This window comes from Heloderma suspectum, chromosome 11 (genome assembly GCF_057233095.1).
Source record: "Heloderma suspectum isolate Gila_16-S chromosome 11, 16-S_ref, whole genome shotgun sequence".
Taxonomy (NCBI): Eukaryota; Metazoa; Chordata; class Lepidosauria; order Squamata; family Helodermatidae; genus Heloderma; species Heloderma suspectum.
The window spans coordinates 31,750,070-31,769,199 of record NC_139468.1 but is presented as its reverse complement, the minus strand read 5'-3'; the positions used below and the strand labels follow the sequence as shown (position 1 = coordinate 31,769,199).

Below are 19,130 nucleotides of genomic sequence, written 5' to 3'. Positions count from 1 at the left end.
TTGGAGCCATGGGGCCAAAATCGACATTACTTTAAATGAAAGGTGGGCAGGATGTAGGGATAACATCCAACTTAAGTCCTACGTAGAGTAGACCCATTCTAATGAATGGGAATTAAGTTAGCTATGACTAACTGAAGTCCCATTCATTGTAATGGGTCTCCTCTAAGCAGGCCTTATAGAATCATAGAACAGTGGGGTTGGAAGGGGCCCATAAGACCATTGTGTCCAACCCCCTGCTCAATGCAGGAATTATGTTGGAGTCTACCCTAGATCTCCAGATGTTTTGGACTTCGACTCCCAGCATTTCTAACCATTGGCTATGCTCTCAGGGGCTTCTGGGAGTCGAAGCCCCAAACATCTAGAGGTCTATATCTTCCACCCACCCCTGCTTTCAATGGCTGTCTAGCCCAGAGCTGGGCAAGTTGTTTTGGCCTACAGCTCCCATCAGCCTTAGCCAATGGTGAGGGCCGAGATGTAGGCGAAAACATCTGGAAGGCCAGAACATGCCCACTCCCGTTTCTTTTCATTTTTAGTCTAGAGTAAGCGCAGGATCCCCAAGCCAGAACTTAACCCATCCCCTCCCCTCCCCACTCCTCCGCACTTGGGCCCCAATCCGGATCCGGGGGCCGCTGCACTTTCTCTAGAGCAAATGCAGGAGAAAGAAAAGACGCTGCTGCAGACGCACAGTCAACGTTACGCCCGCGTCGGCCCCCCGGGCGCGCTCACGTGGGCCTTGCTCCCGAGGAGAAGCTGGCATGATCGAGCATTGCAAGCTAGATCGGGGTTGCTGGAGGGATGGGGTGGCTGGGGGAGGAGGAAACGCTCGTCTCCCCTTCTCAGCTGCTGCTGCTGCCCGTAGTTCCTCCTCCGCCTCTGCTTCCCTAAGAGCTGCTGCCGGAAACCCAGCGCTGGGGCGCGCGTGGCTGGTGCCGCCGAGCCTCCTCCGCCCGGAGCAAGCGGCGCAACAGCCTCCCGGGGAAAGCGGCACGCGGCGGCGCTTCTGAACGCCAGACTTCCTTCGGCAGCGCCCGGGAAGTTGCTGCACGCCCTCCTCCCCCTGCGTCCCCAAACCGGCGCGCTCGAGCTGCGGGCTGGGGCGGCAACCTCCGGGAAGGCGAGCCCGGGAGAGGATGGAGTGAACCCCGCAGGCGTGTGGAAGACGTGGGGGAGGCATTAAAAAGCGATCTCCGGGGGAAGACGCGGAACGTGCTTTTTTCGGTTTTGTTTTTATGCGGGGTGGAGAGAGGGAGAGAGAGGGAGACCAGCCCATCTTTTGATTTTGGCCAGGGGGAGACGCGTCGCCCTGCTCCTTCCTCCCCGCCACCATGGGAGATGTGAGTAATGTGAAGCTGCGGATGGGTTGGCGAAGGGAGGGAGCTTAAAAGGCTTCGCCTTTCTGCGCGAGAAGGCATGGGGAGGAGGGGGAGACGTCCTGAGAAAAGTGCGCCTTTCTTTCAGATGGTTTCAAAAGTTAAGTTTCCAGTCCTCTGGGTTCGCCGCTTTCGTTTGCTTCGCTGGCAACCCCAAAAGGTGTGTGTGTGTGTGTGTGTGGATCCCTTTTGCACATTCTTATCCGGAGCTTGTCTTGCAAACGGGCTAAACTTGTGCAAGTTTCACATCGACGTGAAGGAGTAAAGTTTTTAAAGCTCTTTTTGGGGTGGGAGATGGGAGAAGCTGATGGAAGGCAAAGGTTGTGGAGGATGGAGGTGATGGTGTGTGTGTGTGTGGGGGGGGATCTCTGCTTACTCCGCACTCCCTGCCAAGATTGCTGCAGAAATGAAACAGAGGGAGCTCTCAGAACGGCCTGGACAGACGCCCTTTAAAGGGTTGTTTTCCTATTGGCATGAGATGGTCCTTGGGCAGGGAAACCGAAGGGAGAGAAAAAAGCACAGCCTGTTTTGCTGATGGACGTTGTGGCTGGTAAATAAGGGGGGGGGAAGAGCGCTCGCTTCAGAGGTCTCTTTGGCGAACCCTCCAAGGCAGTGAGAAAATTCAAGAGGCTGATAAAGTTGCCAACTTGTTTTTACTGACCCTGCTCGGGTGCCTTTCACGGAAGCTTGGCACACAGAAATGTTAGCCGGTAAAACTTTCCCTGGCACGCATATAAAGTGTTCAGGGATGGAGGCAAGTGGGAAGCTCCGGCGGTTTAATGTCTAAGCACGAAGCGCTGTTAATGACAGTGGAAGAGGGCCAATTAAAAAAGAAGTTGGCAACACCACAGATGGACCTGAAAGGCGGTTGATACAAGTGGTTTAACTGCATTGAGTGCGCAGCACTGTAGGAAATAGTCATGGCTAGTGCTTTTTCTCAAGTGTGTGTGCGGGGTGTATCATGAACTTTGGAGAAAAAGTGTTTGCTGGGCAGAAGCAGGGCATGCACAGGAGTTTTCAGCCTCTTCTGATCTACCTTTAGCTTTGATGTGTGACCCTCTTCTGCTTCCTGAAGGAGGGGAATTGTGCATCTTGACACTCCCTCCCTGGACCCAGAAAGCCACTGGAGTTCATAGGCTGCAACTTTTAGCCTATGGATGGATCAATTACAAACATTTGGTTGATAAAAAAAAAAAAAGCTCCTGCAGATTGCAAGTGTCCTCTTAGAAGAGGCATTCCTTTTTGAGTGCCTCTTCTAGGCCTGCTGTGACTCATCATCTCGAAACAAGGAAACGTGCCTTTTCTTTTCAGAACCATTGTGTTTTTCTTGAACATAACTGAGATCAGCTAAAACCCATATAACTAATAAAGAGTTTTATAATCTGTTGATGGCTCTAGTAAGTATGGGTGTTTCCACATAGAAGCTTCGTAGTGCAACCAATGAAAAGCCATTGTACACCTGTTCCGTCTTTTTCTCCTTAACTGATTATTTTCTGGTAAGAAAAAAGATGGAAGAAGTGGTGGGAAAACACAGGAACGTTACAAATGGAAGACGATAACGTCTGGATGCTGTAAAATTTCATGTTTGTGGTGAGGCGGTTCCAGGACGAAAACCTCACCCCCAGTCTTGACAATAGGGCCACAGAACACACACCTCTTGTTAATTTGTGGGTTAATAATGATCCAACTGTCCCCAACGTTGTCAGGCTTTACTACCTAGAGGGAATCCCTGTTCATCACAGGCAGCCAGATCAGTGGCAATTTTATAGTCCTAATGTAATTAATTCAAAGGGTCATACGAAGCACATTGAACCCATTCTGTATTACAGATTGCCTCCCGCTATGCTGATATTGCGGCACTATGATATACATGATAAGCCAAGAGATGAGAGAGAGACCTGCTTTGCTAGCAATGCTCTTCGTACCTTTAGCATGAGAACGCTTTGCAGCAGAAAGCTGTTTTCCTAGAATGGATAGGTAGTGGTTGGAGTGGGACCCAGGAGATCTGGGTTCTAGTCCCCACTCAGCTATGAAGCTCACTGGGTGACTCTGGGCCAGTCACTGACACTCAGCCTAACCTACCTCACAGGGTTGTTGTGAGGATAAATGGGGAGAAGGATTACCATGTAAGTTGCCTTGGATTCCTTGCAGGAGGAAAAAACGTGAGATATAAATCATGTATTATTGTTGTTATTATCGTTACTAACAACAATAATAACAATTTTTATTTTCAAAATGCAGCAGTAGTGCCTTCCTACGTTGATGTCTACTCTTGCATGTGTCTGTCTATCCAAGTTGTTTCTGGTCCAGGGTGAATCATACCCCCTGGCCTTAGCATTTAAATGGATCTGTCAAGACCAGTTTGTGGCTTCTTTTTTCTTCTTTCTCCTCCTTCCCCTTTTTCTTTTCTGTGTTTTCTCTTGTCTTTTCAAATGGGTCTCCTGTCTGCTTTTGCCAACAAACTCTACTTGCACCAGTTCTGTCAGGGCACTTTTGTACTGGCACCCGCAAGCTGCATTCTCTCTGCTAATAGGCTGTTCCACTATGAACTCTTGAAAAGTGGATTTGATGGAACCTTCAGCTGTTGTGTCCACTCGCATAAATAGGAAGTGGGGAGGGGAGAGGAAATAGCTCACAGTGCTTTATAAGGGCATGTAAATGTAAACCAGTTTCAAACCTGCTGAAATATCTTGGCTCACGATTTGGAACAGAAAGAATAAGGGCACCACAGACTTAAATAGGTTCTATACTACCTCCCTGTCCCCACAATGTCTTGGGAACTGTAGAACCTGGGATTTTTCAGGATTAAATTTGGGATCTTCTGCATGCAAACCATGCATTCTACCACTGAGCTGCCTTAATAAATCACTTAATGCAAATTAGCTATCCCCTTTAATCACTCTGTTGTGTTCAGAGTGGTTATAGGGAGTGGCAAAAGGATGGATTTTTCTCTTCTGTACATTCATTTGCATGCGTTTGGGTGAAGAAGAGGTTTGTTTTAGTGGTGGTTGTGAGTATGGATTTGAAGAGTGGTGATCTTTCTGGATTAATTAACGTGCAACATGCAATACAAGCCTATCACGCCTGTGTCCCTGTGGGTTGAACTTGTGTCCCCGAGAATTTAAGGAATATAAGAATTGCCTTGCTAAGTCAGACCATCTAGCCCAACACTTCGTTTCCAGAATTGGTCAGCCAAATGCCTCAGGGAAGTTTACAAGTCGGTAACATTAACTGGGTTCACACAACGTGCTAACCCACACTGGTGGTTGAGCATGGCTTGTTGTTGAACCATGAGTTAGAGTGCTGTCTGAACTCAGGACATTTTCCGCAGGGTGGCTGGTTAACCAAGCAGTGTGGCTTGTTAACCACCCTGAACAACCCAATAACAAACCATGGGTTCTCAAAGTGGCTTGTTCGAGGAAAATAAGCCACATTGCATGGTTAACAAGCCACCCTGTGGAAAATATCCAGGGTTCGGACAATAAGCTAACCCACGATTCAACGAACAACCCATGGTTCAACAACAACTCACACTCAACCAGTGAATGTGGGTTAGTGTGTTGTGTGAACAGCACCAGTGCGGGTTAGTGTGTTGCGTGAAACCAGCCACTGGCAATATCTCTCTACCGTTGTTGGTTTCCAGCATCTGGTATTTTAGAGATGCACTACATCTGAACAACGAAGTCACAGTGACCTATCATTGCTAATAACCATTGATACATGGGATTCATGGAGGATAAGTTTAATTTGTTTAAAAAACCATCTAAGCCACTGGCCATCACTACATCTCCTTATTTCCTCTTTACATGATCTTTCTTCCTCCCTCTGCCCCCTTGTTCACCTCCCCAGCTCAAATGATGAGGTCTCTATGCTGAACATTGCTATTTTTATTACATTATGCAGCTTCATTAGATTAAAGCCTAATTGTTTCCAATGATTCGAAGTAACCAACAATGACAATGATGCTTGTTTATAAGCTCCTGTGATTCTGCAAAATTACTACTTGTAGATGTACACTTACTGTGAGAAGTCTTTTTCTAAGGATTGCCTAAGCTGTGTGTATGTGGATTGTCCCTGACTTTCTGTTGAGCTTTGGAAACTCTCCACAATCATCTGAAGCTCAGTGGCACACCAGAGACAAAACCCCTTCCTCCCACCTCCATTGGGAAAGCACTGGGATCCTGGCAACTTCAAAATCTGGTTAGCAACTAAAACCACATGAAATTTGTAGATGCCTGCCTCAGTCCAGAATTATTTATTATTTATTTTTTATGTCCCAGGGCACAGTCTGAAGGCACATGAGGCAGTCACCTTGCTGAAGCTAAGCAGGTCTGGGTCTGGTCAGTGCTTGGAGGGGAGACCACCTGGAAACCCCATGTAGCCACCTTGAGTTCCATGACGGAAGAAAGGTGGGATATAAATGCAACAAATAAATAAACAAACCTGCATGCACAAAGAAAGCTCCCTCTGGGTAATATCGTCATATGAGGAAGAAAGGGTTACCGTAACCCTCTCCTTGATATGCTCATTTGTCTTTATGTGCATGCATGGGAGCACACCAAAATATGATCCTCCCACATGCTAGTTGAAATGGTTCAGTCCAGAATGTCACCAGCTTATTTTGTGTGATGTATAGAATGGCTTGAACCTAATGTACAGTTTTCAGTTCCAGTATGAGAGGAGACTGGGAGAAGCAGGCAGCTTGAGATAAATGTGTGGTAGCCAATGTTGTGTCGAAAAGAATTGAATTAACCTCCCATGTCGACCGCATACCTGGTGACTTGCCAAAGGGCACCGTCTGAATCTATGTTGGAGCACCAATTTCAAAGCGGTTGTACCGCTTCCAAGTCCGCCACTGCTTCTGCTGGACCACACTAGCTGTGGACCACTACAAAGAGAGAAACTGGCATCAACAGGGCTTGCTGATTCCAGCAACTGGAGGTGCTTTTTTTTTTAATGCATCGGCTAGCACTGTAAATAAAATGTTAAAAACATGTCAGTGACGTGATCACTGAGATCAAACATGCAGGGAAACTCAGAGCTATTATTTGCAGAATGTTTATTTGTCTTACAGTGCAATCCTGTGTATATCCTGAAGTAAGCCTCATTGAGTTCAATGGGACTTATGCATGGTAAGTCTATAGGACTAATCTATATCTTGAGGATTTGGTTTATGCTATTTTTGAGCCCTACGCAATAGAAATTGGGGTTATTTTTATCAATTTAAAATTATTTTTAGGTTGCCTTTAAAAGAAGGAATAACAAATCTGTGATTTGAAAAGTTGCATCAAAGGGGGCTTGATCAGAAATCCTGACATGTACATATTTGCAAAAGATCTAAAGCTTACAGGAAGCAGTAACATTTAGCAAGATGCAACTTCCTTGTGTCTTAAGAAGGTGTTTTTTAAAAGTAAAATAAATATAAACTAATTTAAGAACTCTTTGCATCCTCCTCAGAAGAAGTTTGAATTGAAGGAAGTCTAAACATTGTGAATCTTTTAAACTGCATCTAAATACAATTAAAGTCAGGACCGATAACAGCCTACTGAGGTTCCCATACAGAAGGCATTTGGAATTCTGTATTGATATTATAGTTGGCATTTATATTGAGCTTTACTGAGTTTAAAGAGCTTTGCATACAGTATTTCTTACAACCTTTAAGGTGGATCATTATTTTTACTCATGGCTCATGCTTTTACAGCACAAGTCAATGCAAGTCTACTCAGAAGTAAGTCCCATTGAGATCAGTGGAACTTACTCTCAGTTAAGTGTGTATGGGATTGCATTCATAGCTACTAAGGATGCAATCCTATGCAGGTTTAGACAGGAAAAAGTCCTACAACTCCCAGAATGCTGGGAGTTGTAGGACTTTTTCTTGTCTAAACCTGCATAGGATTGTACCATAAGAATACACATTGAGCAAAATAGCATATGCAGCTTGCATCCCGAAACTAGCAAAGGAACCTCTTGTGTGGAAGCAGGATTCCACATATAAATCTCCTTCTGGATTCTAAACTCTCACACCAAAAAGGGGGCTATGTGCACAGATCCTGAGACTATATCCTCACATGGCCCTCATTGCTAGGTGGGTGCTGTGCATGCAGCACCAAACAGATGGATGGTGCTGTCTCAGCTTTGTCAGTGCAAACCACTTGCGTAACATTGTGTGAGGCAACTAAATTGGGGAGTCTTCCTTAAACAGGTGACTAGTGCTGTCAAAGCTGACAAGGTATGACTCTCTGATTGACAGGTAGGTATGCTGGAAAGCTATGTGGAAGGAATTGGGAACTGAACTGAATAAATTTCTCTGACAGCTACCCCCCCCTCCCCTGCACAACTCTTTCTCTGGTGTATAAATATATAGGAAACTGTAGAGTAATTTACAGGGTTTTTCCCCCCTGAAACCATGAGGGCTAGTAAATTGCTACGTAGATAACTGAAACAAAGACTTTCAGGTGTGGAGAAAGAATATTAGTTTCAGCACCGGAGATCAAAGTGACCTTTTCAGTACTACTGGATTATTATTATTATTTCTGTACCACCCTATAACCAAAGCTCTCTGGGCGGGTTACAAAGATTTTTAAAAGTCTAGTGTACTGGATATAGCAGTACACTACTGATATAGCAATACTGCTGGATATAGCAGTACTTTTTACCTTTCAGAAACCCGTATGGCAGCCTTCTTCTGCCCATGCTGGCTGGGGGGTGATGGGAGTTATAGTCCAACACATCTGGGAGGTACCAGGTTGGGGAAGGCCACCGTGCTCTATTTACTCACCTACCAACTACTTTGGAACACAGAATATCCAGGGATGCATTGTAGGGTGTACAGTGAGTTCATGTGGAGTGCTAGTCCAGTTTTCTTAAGCTTTCCCATGATCGCACAGTCCCCTTGAACACATCCAGAGCTCACCTGGGAAGATGGGTAGCAAGCTGTCTCCTGGTACTGATCATCTCGGTGAGAAGGCCTGGGGCAGGGGCCACAGCTCAGTGGTAGAGCTCCTGCATTGCATGCAGAAGGTCCCAGGATTGAGGTGATGGAAAACACTTCTGGCTGAGATCCTGGATAGCCATTGCCAGCTAGAGTAGACAATATTTATTTATTAACATTTATATACCGCCTTATCTGCTAAAAAAGCATTAAGGTGTTGTTGTTGTTGTTGTTCAGTCGTGTCCGACTCTTCGTGACCCCATGAACCACAGCACGCCAGGCCTTCCTGTCCTGCGCTCTCTCCCGGAGCATGCTCAAGTCCATATTCATTGCATCAGTGATGCTATCTAGCCATCTCATCCTCTGCCGGCCCCTTCTCCTTTTGCCTTCAGTCTTTCCCAGCATCAGGGTCTTTTCCAGAGAGTTTTCTCTTCGCATTAGGTGGCCAAAATAGTTGAGCTTCAGCTTCAGGATCTGTCCTTCCAATGAGCACTCAGGGTTGATTTCCTTTAGGATTGACTGATTTGACCTCCTTGCAGTCCAGGGGACTCGATTAAGGTAGTATACAACACAATAAAACAAAATTGTGCAACAATAAAAACAAGAACATTAAAAACTGTAAAAACATTTTTTCAACTGCACATTTTAAAAGGCTAAACTTAAAAGATGTGTCTTTGATCCCTACTATTTAGAAAGGGTATAATCGTAGTACTTGAGGGAGCGCATTCCATAGTTTGGGGACACCACAGGAGAAAGCCCAATACTAGTAGAGAGCACGGGCGGGCAACTTATGGCCCTCCAGATGTTGCTGGACTGCAGCTTCCATCAGCTCCCAGCGAACATAGCCAGGGGTGAGAACTGATGGGAGTTTTAGTCCAACAACATCTGGAGGGCCATGCGTTGCCAACCTCTGGTCTAGACGGATAAAAAGTCTGACTTGGTATAAGGCAGCTTCCCATGATGGGTGGGAAAAGGATATTGTAGAGTTGGGAAAAAGTGCAGAAACAAGCAACAAAAATGATCAAGCGGCTGGATCATCTCCCCTATGAGAGAAGGTTACAACATCTGGGCCTCTTAGCTTAGAAAAAAGGCAAGTAAAGGGAGACATGATAGAGGTATACAAAAGTATGCATGGTATGGAGAAAATGGATAGGGAGACATTTTTCTCCCTCTCTCATAATGCTAGAACCCAATGGGGTCATCCCATGAAGCTCATTGGTGGGAGATCCAGGACAGATCAAAGGAAGGACTTCTTCACACAGGGGATGGACTTTGCTACCACAAGATGTAGTGATGGCCACCAATTTGGATGGCTTCTAAGGGATAATGGACAAATTCATGGAGTATAAAGTGACAGGGCCAGCCCTAGGATAAATAGCGCTCTGAGTGAGGAGTGCCTTTGGTGCCTCCCCCCCACCCCCCATGGTCAGTTTTGCAGGGCCACCCAGAGGATTTATGGGGCCTGGTGCAGGTGTGATGTCCATCAAGAACGACGCTGCTCAAAACCTTGATCTCTCAGCCACTGTTCTTAAGTTTGCACAAGCCAAAGTTTGAAAAGCCACATTCTGAGCAGTGGGAGTGTGCTATGCAACACAGCAGAATCATCACAGTTTTTACTTTCAATATTTTTTTATTTTGTAGCAGATCCTATCTTTTGGTAAGCATTCTTTATTTAGAATATCCATTTTTATCTTTAACAATAATAAAGAAAAGTTATGAATAAAAAAGGTATCCAGCTGACCTCTAACAGCTTATGGCTTTATTTTATTATTTTCTGTAGTGCTTATAGTGTTTACAGTATTTGAAATAAGCGCTTGGTAACGTTGCCTCAAAGTGAAGCTGTGTTCCACTGATTCTGACCTAGCACAAATAACATCGAAGTGGAAATTGAAAAAGAAACATACCTTAAAGCTAAATGAAGGAGGATGATTTTGTAGTTAGTACCCAAACAACCTATACAGCCTTGAAAGAAAGGTTACAGATGCTTGCTTTTTGCCACCCTAGCTCACTGCGGACAGTACATTAAAAAAAAAAAAAAACAGCCACTGAGCTCAGCTTGATGCCCCCTTCAGCTCAGCACCCTGGGTAGCCTCCCAGCTTGCCCATCCTTAAGGCCAGCCCTGGCTATCAATGGCCACTACTCCTGATGGCTCTATGCCATCTACAGTATCAGAGGCAGTATGCCTATGTACACCAGTTGGTGAGGAACATGGGCGGGAGGGTGCTGATGCACTCATGTCCTGCTTGTAGGTTTGCTGTGGGCAGCTGGTTGGCCACTGTGTGAACAGAAAGCTGGACTAGGTGGACCCTTGGTCTGATCCAGCACGGCTCTTCTTATGTTCTTATGATCCTAACTGCTGATAAGCTTCTGTTGAGCCGCACCATTCTCCAGAACACTGTTTGGAAACCATTGGTCTATGGCAGGGGATGGAAAAAAACAATTATGCTAAGAGCCGCATTTCCTTGGAGATAAACTATCTGGGGTCCCATGCCAGAAGTGGGCAGGGCCAGAGCCAAAAGTGGATGGAGCCACCCTTTTTCTTGTCTCTTTTGGCCACTCCCTTTCCCGCTCTCTCTTTCTGATACTCTCCTCCCTCTCCCCCTCTGCTCAGTGGGCTGCTGGCAGAGGGGGAGGATGCTTTTGCAGGAGGTCTGAACTGATTACTTACAGAGAGCTTTTGAAATTAGACTAAGGGCTGCTTGCAGCTATAGGGCCCATGCTTGTTCTGTGGCAAACACTTGCCAGTGTCAGATGGCTGGGAAATTTTGCCCACTATAAGGGCAAATAAGCCCAATAAGCATTTGACCATTGAATAGTATGCACTGAGTCTGGACTTATCTCTCCTTTGCAATCATCTGACACAGAAGTTCCCTGTTCCTCATGTAATACGTCCCTTTCAACATCCCTCTGTATACGCACGTGCTGTATGATATTTTTTTTCTTTTCCTTTCTGTCTCTTGGATGGTTTCCCCTTTTCGTTGTTTTGCTTCAAAGCCATGCAAACCACTCTCCGAGATGGTTTTGGCTCATGAAAAGAGGCTTGTATCTGAGCTCCCAAGAATGTGAGCTGTAAAAGTTTTATAGGAACTCCTCCTTTTTGTGTTAACTAGATACTGCAAGACTTTCAATTAAAAAAAAAGAAAAAGACCTGCTTCGTCTGGAAAATAGAAGCGTCTTGTCCCTAAAAGGCCTGGAGGAAGCTGTGCTGGAGTTTATTTCTCTCCAGATATACTGGTGGATGGTTGGGTAGCTGAGCTGGTTTATGGGCTTCTGTTAAATGTAGCTCTCAGCAAGGCTGGCTGAGGTGGAGATGCAACTGAGGCGGCCTACACCTGAAGAAGAGGCTTTTTTTTAAAAGACAAAATGTGTATGAACGTGACAGGAGCAAGAAAACAGCAAGAACAGGAAAGGCCAAGTTCTTTGTATAGTCTTGTTAAAAAAGAACCTGAATTACTGAAGAATCTTAAAGCTTCTTTCAAGGTATTTTTTTAAAGGTCTGTAATTAAGACCTCTGTTGCTTTCAGAGGTAGCATTTTGTCAGCGGCGGGAGCGCTGGCTACCAGCAATTCCCCAAGTTCACGGTGCCAGTCTCCAAGGTGCTTTGCTGCTAGTTCACATGAATGAGCAATATCGGCAAAAGTGGTAGGAAACCGTTATGACAAATACAGCCTTTCAGCCCCTGCAACAAGAAATACCTCTCCTTTGAGGTACCTCTGTTGTGCTTTCTGTCAGGTAGGCCAGAGGTGTGAGTGGCTGTATCTGAAACCATACATAGAATTGGGGGTGGAGTGTTCTCCAGTCCAGGCTTGAGAGGAAGTACTGCTCTCTTGACTAGAGTAGGCTAGAAGGCCAGGCTCCTACTATTTATACCAGACCTGGCCAATCCGGAGGCTTCGTGCTGTGTGCCAATTAGGGTAGCCAATGTTGCACATCCTTACTGCTTCTGTGACTGAAGGGGGCCCTGAGTGCAGAACGTTCTTCTAGATAGCTAGGTTTTTGCCTCAGACCGTGAACTTCCCGGATCATGTCTTGGATCCTCTGATGGAATAGTTGCTGCTGACAACAGCTTTCTGAGAGCTCTCTTTAATGCATACCATTTATGTTACGCTAGAGGGACGTTCAGGTGAATGCCTGAGTGTCAGTACCTGAAGTAGGACAAAAAGGGTGATGGTTTCAAAGTGGGAGGAAAAAGAGGTTAGGCCACACTCAGTTATGTCCCCTAGAAAAGAGGTTGGATGCTGTTCTGCCCCACTTCAAACGCTGCCTCATGACCTCAATATATGCGTTGGTTCACTCTTCTCCAACCTTGTGCCTTCCAGGTGTTTTGGACTTCAGCTTCTGTCAGCCCCAACCAGCACAGCCAGTGGTCAGGCATGCTGGGAATTGTAGTCCAAAACATTTGGAGGGCCCATGGCTGAGGAAGGCTGCCCTAACACGCATACAATGAGAACATGAGGTGGTGTTTGGAATGTGGTGAAATAGCATGCCCGTTCTTTTCAGGCAGACATAACTGAGTCCGGCCTAACCACCCAACTTTCTCTTTTTCCTCCCACTTTGAAACCACCCCCTCTTTTTTCTCCCACTACAGGCATGCGAACACCTGAACATCTGAACACCCCTCTCAGTCAGTGGATAAAGGGGCCTAGAGCCTCTTTCTCATCAACACTGAATGTGTGGCTACTGGGGAAGTGGCTCACAGGCACATCGGTGTAGGATGGGGATGCCCAGTAGGTATATTCCCCCCTTCCCCACTTCACACATTCAGTGAAAAGGTTTGAATACCCTTTATATCATGCAGATAAAAGTCATGCTTACGTTTGCATTACTTTCAGAGATGTCAGAGTGTGGGTTTCTAATCACAACCATTTTTTTCCTTGTGTGACTCTAGGGTGTGAAGGAGGAGACCCCGGAGAAACCCAAGTGTGTGAGGGCAGACAAAGCTGGCTGGATCAAGAAGAGCAGCGGGGGGCTTTTGAGTCTCTGGAAAGAGCGTTACATCCAGCTGTGTAAAAACCAGCTCTTGATGTACGAAGATGAGGTAAGAACAGTCAAGGAAGACCTTTTTGAAGAGGGGTTTGATCTTGGTCAGTGCTGTGTGCCGTTGGGCCCTGCTGCAATGCAGTGTTATGTGCTACTTGGCTCTTTCTTGAAATTGTGCCTGGCCTGGTTCAGGTGTAACGACAGCCCAGAGTATGGGTTGAGTATGGGTTGTCGTTGAATTATGGGTGGTGGCTGAATCATGTGTTGTCGTTACAGAATCCTGCTCTATGGTTTAACTATGGGTTGTTAGCAATGAACCACCCAGGAAAAGAATCCATGCTTTTTTCTTGGGTTGTGAACTCTTGAGTTGTTTGTGGTTAACAACCCATAGTTAAACCATAGTGCAGGATTTGCACGTAGTGACAACTCACGATTCAGCAACAACCCATGACTCAATGACAACCTGTACTGAGGGCTGTCGTTACATGTGAACCAGGTTGGTGTGTCTGTGAGATAATTTTCGAAGATCTGGGTCATAGTATCCCTATTTTTCTTCAGTTTTAACGCTGCAGCTCTTAACGCAGACCAACAGCTATCTTTTCTTACTGCATTTACTCAAGAGAAGTGAATTATTTCCAAGCGATATTAATTATTACAGTTACTTTCCTCGCCCTTTGGTGCTGGTCTACAAACTTGGTCTGGCAGAGAAGAGCATTGGGCACGTGCTCTTTCTGCTGCTGGGTATTTAGTTCTCTCTGTCAGACAGATAAGCTGCCCTGTGCTTTCCGGCAAAGAAAAAGGTGGGATATAAATTCCATAACAAAATAAGCTGCTGTGAGATGCATTCCAGAGGGGCTAGCTTTGTTAGTCTGCTGCAGCTGAAACAGCTGAGTTGTCATGGTACCTTAAAGACTGCAATCGTATTTTTTAGACGTGTGTTCGAGTGTGTTTTAGAATTATGGTTTCATGGTTTTATGGTCTGTAATATGTTACAGATTGCTTTAATATGTTATGAGCCTCCTTGAGAGGGGTAACCCTGAAAGACGGCCTATAAATACAGAAATAAATAGAGAAATGCATATACATTTACTGTAGCATGGCATTTTCTTGAACTCCCACATCAACCTGCCCAGGCAATAAGATCTGCCTTGGAGGCTGTGCTCTGTGACATCATCATCACGAGAGGTCAAGGGAGTGAGCGCAAAAGGCAGGACCTTCTCAGTGGTGACACTGAAGTTGCTGACTGAAGTCTTGGAATATGGAAGCCCTGTGGAGCTTCACCTGGTTCCCTCCCTGTTGTTTTTCAGACAGGAATTGAACATGTTTTTATTGAAACAAGTTTTTGATATCTTAATATTGTGCTATTCTTAAATATTTTAATAGCTACTTTCCATGGTTGGTGGGTTGTTTTTTTTAGTTCTGCGGTTTTTAATACTGTATTAAAAATGTATTGTATTTTCCTTTTCCTTTTTGCTAAGCCACTCTTATACTGGTAGAAAAGCGAGATAGAAATGTAAAATAATAATAATAGAGCCCACTTCGTTAGATGTAAGGAGTGTTGTTCTGTCCATCACTGTTTAACTATCTTTTTCTTCTATTTCTGTATGTGTGATCTCTCTCTCTCTCTCTCTCTCCCTCTCTCAACTAAGCCCAACAAACGATAACGCTTCATACATCTGATCTAGGCCACAAATGTTTATACCACAATAAATCCGTTAGGGTGCAATCCTATGCATGTTTAGACAGAAAAACGTCCTATAACTTCCAGCATTCCCCAGCCAGCATGACTGGCTGGGGCATGCTGGCAGTTGTAGGGCTTTTTTATGTCTAAACATGCATAGGATTGCACTCTTAGTCTTTAAGGTGCCACAAGACTGTTATGTTTTGTTAGAGATGTGTTTGATCAGTACAAGTGGAGTTCACTAACTTACACGGGTCTCCAGTGTGATACCCGTGGACACAAATGTGCCCATGGACACCTTCCTTGGCACCTGCCAGGCTCTCTGCCTCTCCAGATCTTCATTTTATTAAGATGTTATTTTATTTTTTAACTGGGAGGGTTAAAAAATAAAATAAAACTGTCCCCATGACAGCCATTTTGTGAAAATGCCCCACGACACTCTCTCAACATTTCAAATGTGTCCACCAATCCAAAAAGGTTGAGGATGCCTGAGTTAAAAGACTAATGAGTAAAAACGTGTCACATTGGTGCTGTGATGGATGTGCTGGTCAGAGCTGCAAGGGTGGCTCAAAGCTGTTCCATGCATAGTATGATGTGCCACAGAAAGAACTGATTCAAATGAAGGGGACCGAGTGGGAATGAAATGTCGTCTAAATTCCAGTGTTGACTGGGGGCTGGGCTTGGATGTCAGAGAGCTGAGTTTGAATTGTGCCTCCTCTTTGCCCTTGTGCGAGTCAGTATTTTACTCTGTTGGACTCATTTTGTCATTTGTACACAGGGAATAATGGTGACTTACCTTGCAGGGCTTTATGAGAATTACCATTAATAACTATTATTTATACAGATATCAGGAGCCTCTTTTTATATATGATGAGAATACTTTATATGAGAAGTACAGGAAAGTAAAATCAAAGCCCAAAGGAGTGAATTTGTTCAGTAGAATTTGTGAACTATTAACTGGAGTAAATTTCAGACTTCAGCAGTGCAATTCTGTGGGTTGTATCCAACGCTGTCGTTCCGCTGATGAGAGTGGTTCCTTAAACCAGGAAGGGGGGATGCCCCATCCTGCCCTCAGCATCCCCGCCTTCAAAATCAGCTCTGGAGGGCTAGGAAACCCTCCGGATTAGAGTTTTGGATGGCACAGAGGGCTGCTATGGGAAGAAGAGAGGGAGAAGGTCCCATCATCCCTTTACCACTCCTCCCTCCCATTACCGTAAAAAGCTAGCCAAGGCATGTGCAGGCTAATAAGAATAAAATAAAATTTGAGGTTGGTGAGATTATTTGCAAGGCTTTTGCAAAGCACTATGGAAAATTTAATGCTGCTGTATAAGTTGCATTAAATACATACTTTTAAAACACATATCCCATCCTTCAGTGTCGCTCCTCCCAACTGGTATTAAAACAACAAAAATGTTTTTTTAAAAATCTCACATGTCAAAAGACAGATCTGTTAGAAAGAGCAGAGCAAGGCAATAAAACCCTAACAACAGCAGGGTAAAACCCAGTTCAAACAGCCTTTTAAAAGGCCTGGAAAATAGAAAACAGTCTTTGTCAGGCACCAAAAAGAAAATGATGTGTTTTGCCAGGTGAGCCTTTCTGGGGTGTGCTCCATTAATGGAGTACTGCAGTCAGGGAAGCCTTTTCTCCAGAGAGCCTTGGAGTTGCCCCCCCCCCCCGAATGTCCGAAGCTGGGGGGACCTGGAGAAGAGTCTCTGAGGGTGATCTTAATGCTCAGGCAGGTTCATGTGGGAGAAGGTGGTTTTTTAGCTTCCTGGGTGCTTTAAAGCAGGGATGGACAGAAGATAGATTGGGATCCACTGGTAGTAAATATCTGGGTGATTTGCAATAGACCAGCAAGTTTCTTTCTGATTCCCAATTGTTTTCATAGAATCATAGAATAGTAGGGTTGGAAGGGGTCTATAAGACCATTGAGTCCACCTCCGTGCTCAATGCAGGAATCTAAGTCAAAGCATCCCTGTCAGATGGCTGTCTAGCTTCATCTTGAATGCCTCCAGTGTGGGGGAGCCCACTCCCTCCCTGGGTAATTGGTTCCATTGTTGTATTGCTCTAACAGTCAGGAAGTATTTCCTGATATTCAGCTGGAATCTGGCTTCCTTGTAACTTGAGCCCATTATTCTGTGTCCTGTATGTTGGGATGATAGCGTGCGTGTTAGCAAGAGACATTAGCAAGCAACGCTAACAAGAAAAGGAGTCCAAGATGAGTGGGAGCTTTTAAAAAAGGAAATTCTCAAGGCACAATCACAAACAATTCAAACAAGAAGAAAAGGTGGAAGACAACAGAAGAAGCCAATGTGGCTTCACAAAAAGCTTAGGGATGACCTGAAAACAAAAAAGGACACATATAGGAAGTGGAAAGAAGGCCAAGTTACAAAGGAAGAGTACAGGCAGGTGGCACAGAATTGCAGGGATGGTGTCAGGAAGGCTAAAGCTGAGAACGAGCTGAGGTTAGCCAGGGATGCTAAAAACAACAAAAAGGCTTTCTTCAGCTACGTGCATAGTAATAGGCAGAGGAAAGAAATGGTTGTTCAGCTATTAAATAAGGATGGCAAAATGATAACAGATGACAAAGAAAAGGCAGAGGTGCTCAATTCCTACTTTGGCTCAGTCTTCTCCCAAAAGAGGGTCTATGACCCCCCTGGCAAAGGCGAAGTACAGGCTGAAGGGGCAGGATTGCAGCTTGAGATCGATAGGCATATGGTCAAGGAACACCTAATTACTTTGAATGAGTTCAAATCTCCAGGGCCAGATGAACTGCATCCTAGAATCATAAAGGAACTGGCAGAAGAACTCTCAGAACCGCTGTCTATTCTCTTTGAGAAATCATGTAGGACGGGGGAAGTGCCAGATGACTGGAGGGGGGCTAATGTTGTCCCTATCTTCAAAAAGGGTAAAAAGGAGGAACCTGGGAACTACAGACAGGCAGTCTGACATCAATCCCTGGGAAAATCTGGAATAGATGATAAAGCAATCCATCTGGAAGCACCTTGAAAACAATGCAGTGAATACTCGAAGCCAACATGGATTTGTCAAAAACAAGTCCTGCCAGACAAATCTGATCTCATTTTTTGATCAAGTAACCTCCCTTGTGGACCGTGGGAATGCTGTAGACATCATATACCTCAACTTCAGCAAAGCTTTCAACAAAGTGCCCCATTATATCCTGATGAGCAAACTAGCTCAAAGTGGGCTAGATGAAACAACGATCTGGTGGATCCACAGTTAGCTACAGAATTGGACTCAAAGAGTGCTTATCAATGGGACCTTCTCAAACTGGGGAGAGGTAACGAGTGGGGTACCGCAGGGCTCAGTCCTGGGCCCAGTGCTCTTCAACATTTTTATTAATGACTTGGAGGAGGAGGTGCAGGGAATGCTGATCACATCTGCAGATGACACAAAATTGGGCGGGATAGCTAATACTTTGGAAGACAGAAACAAAATTCAAAGTGATCTGGATAGACTGGAGCGCTGGGCAGAAAACAACAGAATGCCATTTAATAGGGATAAATGCCAAGTTCTGCACCTAGGAAAAAGAAACCAAATGCACAGTTACAAGATGGGGAATACGTGGCTCAACCACACTACAAGCGAGAAGGATCTTGGAATTGTTGTCGATCACAAGCTGAATATGAGCCAACAATGTGATGTGGCTGCAAAAAAGGCCAATGCTCTTTTGGGCTGCATTCATAGAAGCATCGCTTCCAAATCCCGGGAAGTACTAGTTCCCCTCTACTCAGCACTGGTTAGGCCTCATCTGGAGTACTGTGTCCAGTTCTGGGCACCACACTTTAAGAAGGATGCAGACAAACTGGAGAGGGTTCAGAGGAGGGCATCAAAGTTGATCAGGGGCCTGGAAACAAAGCCCTATGAAGAGAGACTGACAGAACTGGGCATGTTTAGCCTTGAGAAGAGAAGACTGAGGGGAGATAGGATAGCGCTCTTCAAGTACTTGAAAGGTTGTCACAGAGAGGAAGGCCAGGATCTCTTCTTGATCATCCCAGAGTGCAGGACACAGAATAATGGGCTCAAGTTACAGGAAGCCAGATTCCGGCTGAACATCAGGAAAAACGTCCCGACTGTTAGAGCAATATGACAATGGAACCAATTACCTGGGGAGGTGGTGGGCTCTCCCACACTGGAGGCATTCAA

At 45.2% G+C, this 19,130-nt stretch overlaps 1 protein-coding gene across 1 annotated transcript in view; it reads left to right on the top strand.

Moving 5' to 3' along the window:
* Nucleotides 1–741: 741 nt before the first annotated feature.
* The window catches only part of PLEKHO2 (pleckstrin homology domain containing O2), a 46,985-nt gene continuing 28,596 nt past the window's right edge, over nucleotides 742–19,130 (top strand). Inside the window, exons 1-2 of the mRNA XM_084817351.1 lie at nucleotides 742–1,334; nucleotides 13,191–13,340. Of these exons, the coding sequence (XP_084673477.1) occupies nucleotides 1,326–1,334; nucleotides 13,191–13,340 (159 nt within the window). The 5' untranslated portion in view covers nucleotides 742–1,325. The remainder of the gene's footprint in view (nucleotides 1,335–13,190; nucleotides 13,341–19,130) is intronic.